Source organism: Etheostoma spectabile, chromosome 16, assembly GCF_008692095.1.
Source record: "Etheostoma spectabile isolate EspeVRDwgs_2016 chromosome 16, UIUC_Espe_1.0, whole genome shotgun sequence".
NCBI classification, from domain to species: Eukaryota; Metazoa; Chordata; class Actinopteri; order Perciformes; family Percidae; genus Etheostoma; species Etheostoma spectabile.
The window spans coordinates 11180589-11186485 of record NC_045748.1 but is presented as its reverse complement, the minus strand read 5'-3'; the positions used below and the strand labels follow the sequence as shown (position 1 = coordinate 11186485).

At 37.4% G+C, this 5897-nt stretch overlaps 2 protein-coding genes across 3 annotated transcripts in view; one reads left to right on the top strand and one right to left on the bottom strand.

The window, feature by feature from the left end:
• The window catches only part of LOC116704076 (secretory carrier-associated membrane protein 1), a 14010-nt gene extending 11429 nt beyond the window's left edge, over positions 1–2581 (bottom strand). Inside the window, exon 1 of one of the 2 annotated variants that reach the window (XM_032539278.1) lies at positions 2313–2581. In XM_032539278.1, the coding sequence (XP_032395169.1) occupies positions 2313–2369 (57 nt within the window). In that variant the 5' untranslated portion in view covers positions 2370–2581. The remainder of the gene's footprint in view (positions 1–2312) is intronic. The other variant, XM_032539280.1, reaches the window with a different exon arrangement.
• An 818-nt stretch (positions 2582–3399) lies between these two features.
• Positions 3400–5897, top strand: part of ap3b1a (adaptor related protein complex 3 subunit beta 1a) — a 64192-nt gene continuing 61694 nt past the window's right edge. The window contains exon 1 of the mRNA XM_032539276.1: positions 3400–3756. Coding sequence (XP_032395167.1) covers positions 3626–3756 — 131 coding nt within the window. The 5' untranslated portion in view covers positions 3400–3625. The remainder of the gene's footprint in view (positions 3757–5897) is intronic.

The window sequence follows — 5897 nt, the reverse complement described above, 5'->3', positions numbered from 1 at the left end:
AAAAAAAAAAAAAAAAAAAGAGTGTGAGCCAAAAAATGACAGAAAATTGGCAGAGCCGCAGAGGTTCACTAGTCATGTCAGTATGTTAATGAGAACCCATGAATAATTTACTTTCCATGCGTCTGTACGGTCAAACTGTGCCGTCAGCATCTTCCACCGTCACACTCTGAGTGAGCAAGATGGTGGAGTGACTTTTCTAAGAAACATTACTCCCTCAAAAATGGGAGAAGTCATGTATTGTAGCCATGTACTCATCCACAGGAATATCTGTGCCATGATGTTTTAACCAAGATACTTATTCAGTCACAAGTTCCTGAATAGACTGATCCCCTGACTATTCATTTGTGTATATAACTAACAGATGTGCTGATTACAGCTTTAGGAATGTGAAGACTTTTGCTTTTTTTTGTATCACATATTTAGAAAATGAATAGGCCTACTTTGTTCTGTTTGGTGAGGTAGTCAATGTTTTTAATACGTTCTGGCAACTTATGAAGGACATCGCCATTTTTTAAAACTTGTTACAGACCATGTGGGCAATCTAAAACAATAGGGCTGCAACTAATTACTCTTTTATTATTGATGAATTTGGTTGTCTGGAAAAAAATTGTGCATCAAAATATCCTAGAGCACAAGGTGTCGTGAACCTGGAACCATCAAATGATTGGTGTTATTCCTTTAAATAGTTTTCAATAGAGCCAGACCGATATATCGGCGGGCTAATGTTGTCGGACGATATTAGGCATTTTCCAAACTATCAGTATCGGAATTTATGATAGCCGATAAATGAATATAATAAAATAAAAAAATAAAAACGGACATAACACCCTTTAACCATGTTAGGAGGGTTATGTTGCATAGTTTGTCCACCAGAAGGCGCTCTACAACGTCCCTGTTGGCAACGCTTCAAATTTTTTGTTTTGTTTTTGTGTTTTTGTTCAAAAGGACTTCAGGGTTCAAGGTTTCATATCACACATTTTTAATGTATTTTATTTATCATAGCAATAATATATTTTGATGCTCCTCTGTTGAGGACTCATAAATAACTACAAATAACCAATGTTGGAGAAATGTGTTTGTTTTGTTACGCGCTTCTGGATATATATATATCAGATTTTTAAATCACAAAATATTTGCATCAATGTCCGCCTTAAAAATCCTTTATCAGTCGGGCTCTAGTTTCTAAATAATTTACTTTAGATGAACTATTTGTTTAATTGACTCATCGTTGCAGCTCCAGTGTTATTTTGGACCTGTAATTTATCTAATGTTAATCCATAATGAAACTGTCCAAAAACTCAAGATATTAATTTAAATATCATGGACTGCAAAAAAACTTTTTGGCATTTTTGCTAAAACAATCCCAAAATACTTGATTTATAACCCAACCTCCAAACCGTTTCAACGCTAATGAAAATGCTAATTGGTTTTTACCCTGGTGGCCATGTTTGGTTCACCTGACATGATGACATAGAGAGGGGAAACACCGTGACAGGCGTGCTGAGGGAGGAGGCGCTGGAGGGCTGAAGAGCACATAATGAAATGCATGTTTTCACCATGACGAGACACTGTCAACAGAAGACTGGCTGTAGTTCAATACCTGAACAAAGCTAACAGCGTAAAGAAGACATGGCAGAGAAAAGCCTTCGTTATGTTCTCATTTACTTCTCTGTTTTGGGACAAACAAACGACTCAAATTACTGTGCCTGTTTAAATTGTATCTATGAAAGAATCATAATTCACATCATGTACCTCCGGTCGAGTTATTATTATCATCAATTACTGGGGTCTAATCTAATAGAAAACCAATGTAATGTCCAAGTAAATCAAACAAGAATAAAATATGAACAACATTTGAACAACAGCTTAGTGTAAGACATATGTGCATGTTCCGTTTAAAAAGGTCTTAAGGCGGGGGAAAGGCAGATGGGAAGTTAAAACCGAAAGGTGCAACTAGGGTATCATACAGGGTTTCTCGACAGGGTTTAAATAAAACAACATACTCCCTGCTGAATCCGAAATAACACCTGTTGTTTCACATGGAACGCTAGCCCAAGACATTAAGCTAGCTAACACAACACTGCCTGGTACCTTTACATGTCACCAGTCTATCATTTCTAATTGAGCCACTGTAACTAAAGCCTGTAAACAAGTGAATTCATGTTTTGCTAACTGCTGCTCAAGTAGCTTTATCACAGCTGCTTAGCACAACAGTACGTGTCTGGCTTCTGCCTGGCTTAGTAACGTTGTTATTAATGTGAAATAATGCAGAAGCTAATGCTAATGTGGCTAACGTAGCTAGCTAACGTTACCTGAAATGGGTTGCTGATCTCCGGGTCCGCGAACGGGTTTCTGTCGAAATCTGACATTGTTTTATAAGGACGTTAAAATTTGCCTCAAGACTAATACTTATAAGCAAAGTTCGAGAGTTAGCTACTTCCAAAAAAACCCGACTCGCTTTGAGGTAGAAGCAAGAGATGACACACGATCGGAGGTGAAGTCAAGACACCAGTGTTAATGACTGTGTCCAGAGATACTTCCACGGTGAAGGATTGGTCACCAGCAGCAGATCACAGGCGACACAAACAAGACGCCAAGCGGAAGTAAAGAAACGTCACTTCACATTGAACTTTCCTGGAAAATGTGTTTTGTTGCACTCGAATGACACATTAAATATTGTGAAAAACTATTTTTTTGTCAGTTAATGAAATCCTTTTTATAACTTTTTTTATAACTTTTTTATCAAAATATTTGTATTTATTTATTTAAGGTCAGTCTCTTGTTTTCTTGTTTCTCTGGAGTTTGTGTCTGAAATGTTGTTGCAATGCATCCAATAATAGAATATATATTATTCTGAAATGGACCATTCTGCATAATGAGTAGTTTTACTTTTGCTAGCCTAATTCAAGTATATTTTAATACCTTTAATACGTTTGTACTTTTATATATATTGTTCTGAAATGGACCATTCTGCATAATGAGTAGGCTAGTTTTACTTTCGGTAGCCTACTTCAAGTATATTTTAATATCTTTAATACTTTTGTACTTTTATACTTCAGTAAACCTTTGAACGCAGGATTTTCACTTGTAAGATACACTACACTGTGTATGGTTGTACTTCAACTTCTACCCTATCATTCGTTTATTTTACATTTTACACGTTAGAAGAGTACGCAATTGTTTTCATTTTCTTCTTTTCCGATAAGAAACCATAGTAAGAAACCAGTGTGCCGTTGTTACCTTGGCAACACTAAGGCTCTGGGGCGTTTTTGAACATAGAACTATACATACTAAACTGGACGTCAGTTACAGGCACTAGCTAATCCTCTGTTACTTCTCACTAAATCTCTGGATTAGCAAACACTCATTGTCTAGATATTTTATGTCTATGTGGCCTCCGCAGTTGAAGCACTGTCATGTGACACCAACTTTGTCCAGCTCACACTTCCGCTACTGCGTGTAAAAGAAAAAAAAAAGTTGGGTGAAATCTCGGAGAAGTTTGTCATTGCAGGAACTTTATACGCTACGTTACACTAACATTTCCTTACTTTTATGAGCATCTTAAAAGCCGGAAGAGGAGCAGAATATACATTTACTTCTCGTAGCACTTGTTTAAACGCTGAGCATGTCGACGACCGTCTCGTACAATGACCAAGGCGGAGCGGAGGCTGCAGTGGAAGCCGGGCTGGAGAGCACCCCGACCACCTCCAGCACCGTCGGGGCTGCCTTTGGACTTTTCAGCGCTGACTTCAAAAAGTAAGCTAGCTTAGCATGTGTTCCGTCTTCAGTCAACATTGTTCATATGTGGTAAAGTTATACGGTTGTGGTGAACTTTGTGCGGTTAACTTCCAGTGTAGCTGACTTGAAAAGAAGCCAGCATCACCAACAAGCTAGGCAGTGATGGCGACTGACTGCTAGCTAGCGGGCTGCTCTTGCACATTTAAGCTGTCAGAAGAACTGTCCGAATTGTCCGTGTTTCAGATGGCTCTCTGGGGCGTTTTCTATGCTGTTTTGTTCGGTTTTACTCCTGTGTATACAACGCAGCTATTCACAAAGTAGCCCACTACAGAATAAATGTACAGACAGAAGTATACTTGCTTTATCATGTCTACTTTGAAGCCAAATATCCTAAATTCCACTGCTGAGAACTGGTAGTCTTCCTCCATTGAGGTTGGCAGGTTGGCTCATAGTATTCAGGAGCAAAACAGGTTTGTGATTTGAAGTGGAAATTGAATCAATTGCATAAACTATAAGGGGATTTAAAGTGTCAAATCCCCAAGAAATGACTCTGCACAACCCTGACATATTCTGTTGTCCAGGTGATTAAAAACTGGAATACTTGTTAATATTCATGTGTTTAAAGTAGCCTGGAAAATATAAGGTGAGATGGAATATTTTAGGAGTAGGCATCTATATATCTATAGATATATATCTATATACATATAGTAAATGTTTTAGCCAGTAATTTATGAATGTTGTTGTAGACAAGGAAGATCTGAAGATTTGATTGTGAAAGTTGTGCATGTTGATTTTCAATTTAGCTTTAACCTTTTATTATAGTATTGTTTGAAAATTTGTATGCAGCACTTTGGCCCTGGCTTTTATGAATTGATGGTGTTGCAAGCCCTTGAATGCATGACACAATAATAAAAACCTCCAGTCTTATACAATTTGCAACGTTGAGTAGACTGGAGTAGTAAGAAGCAACGTTGGGAAAGGTCTAACTTAATCAAAACAACAATGACTGATTCTAGTCTTCTCGATCAGCTTCAGTGAACGCACATGTAAAGTTGGGATTATTTTCAGAGAGTTAGCAGAAATGACAATAAGGCTTTAGATCCAATGGCATTCACATTTTTGTACAGTAGTGTTAGAAATAAGCAAACAGAAAGTGGCCCTTTGGAGAATGAAGGTATTGAGCAGAGCGGGCCAACACTGTAAAGTGAGCTTTTATGAATGAGTGAGCTTCTTACTTACTTTTTCTCTCTTTTTTTCAGAGATCAAATTTTTGTAAATTCACATATTGACAATCAAATGGAATTTTACCCCACAAAATTGAAAACAACCTATTACCAAGTCCCTTGTGTACTTTAATTAATATATCATTAGGATCAGCATCAAATGACCCAACATGCTGATACTATATGGAATTGATAATGTTGACCTACATCTCAACCTGCAGACAAATTGTTCTATTTGACTTAGTCAAATTGCCCTACCACTACATGCCTTATCACGCTGTGGTCAAAAGCCAGTTGTATGAGGGTGTGGGTAATCTTCAGCTTACACTTAAGTACTATAACCCTGTTTAGCAGTTGTATGCAGATAGACTACTGTTGTAGATCTACAGCTAGGTGACCAGTGGCTTATTTATACACAGGGAATACTTTAATTAATTAAAATTCTGTGACAAAACATGACATTTTAATATTTTCACACGAAATGCTCAGGTGAGAGAGACAATTTATTTGATGGCTATGTGATATCAGGATTGAATTTTGAAAGCAAAATGTCTTTGGTTTCACTTAGATTTGTTGTATAGACTTTTTCTACAAAGATTATTTTTGGGGTTCTTTCACTTTTATTAGATAGTGACGGTGGATAGACAGGAAAGGTGAGAGCGAGATGGGGGACCACACAGCATAGGGCCGCAGGTATTACTGGGTGAGCTAGAGGGCGCCTCTGTTTTATAGACTTTTATATGAAGGAGCATAAGACCTGTTTAAATTAGTCTGTAAACCACCTGTTTTATCTGCTTAGCCAAGTGACTATCTGTGCTTTATGACCTTACCCGTGTGTGGAAGGATTAAGGAAAAGAACATTCTATACTTCAGTTTACATATATTCAGAGTTTAAAGTGCCCATATTGTGAAAAAAAATCACCTTTTCTGGGATTT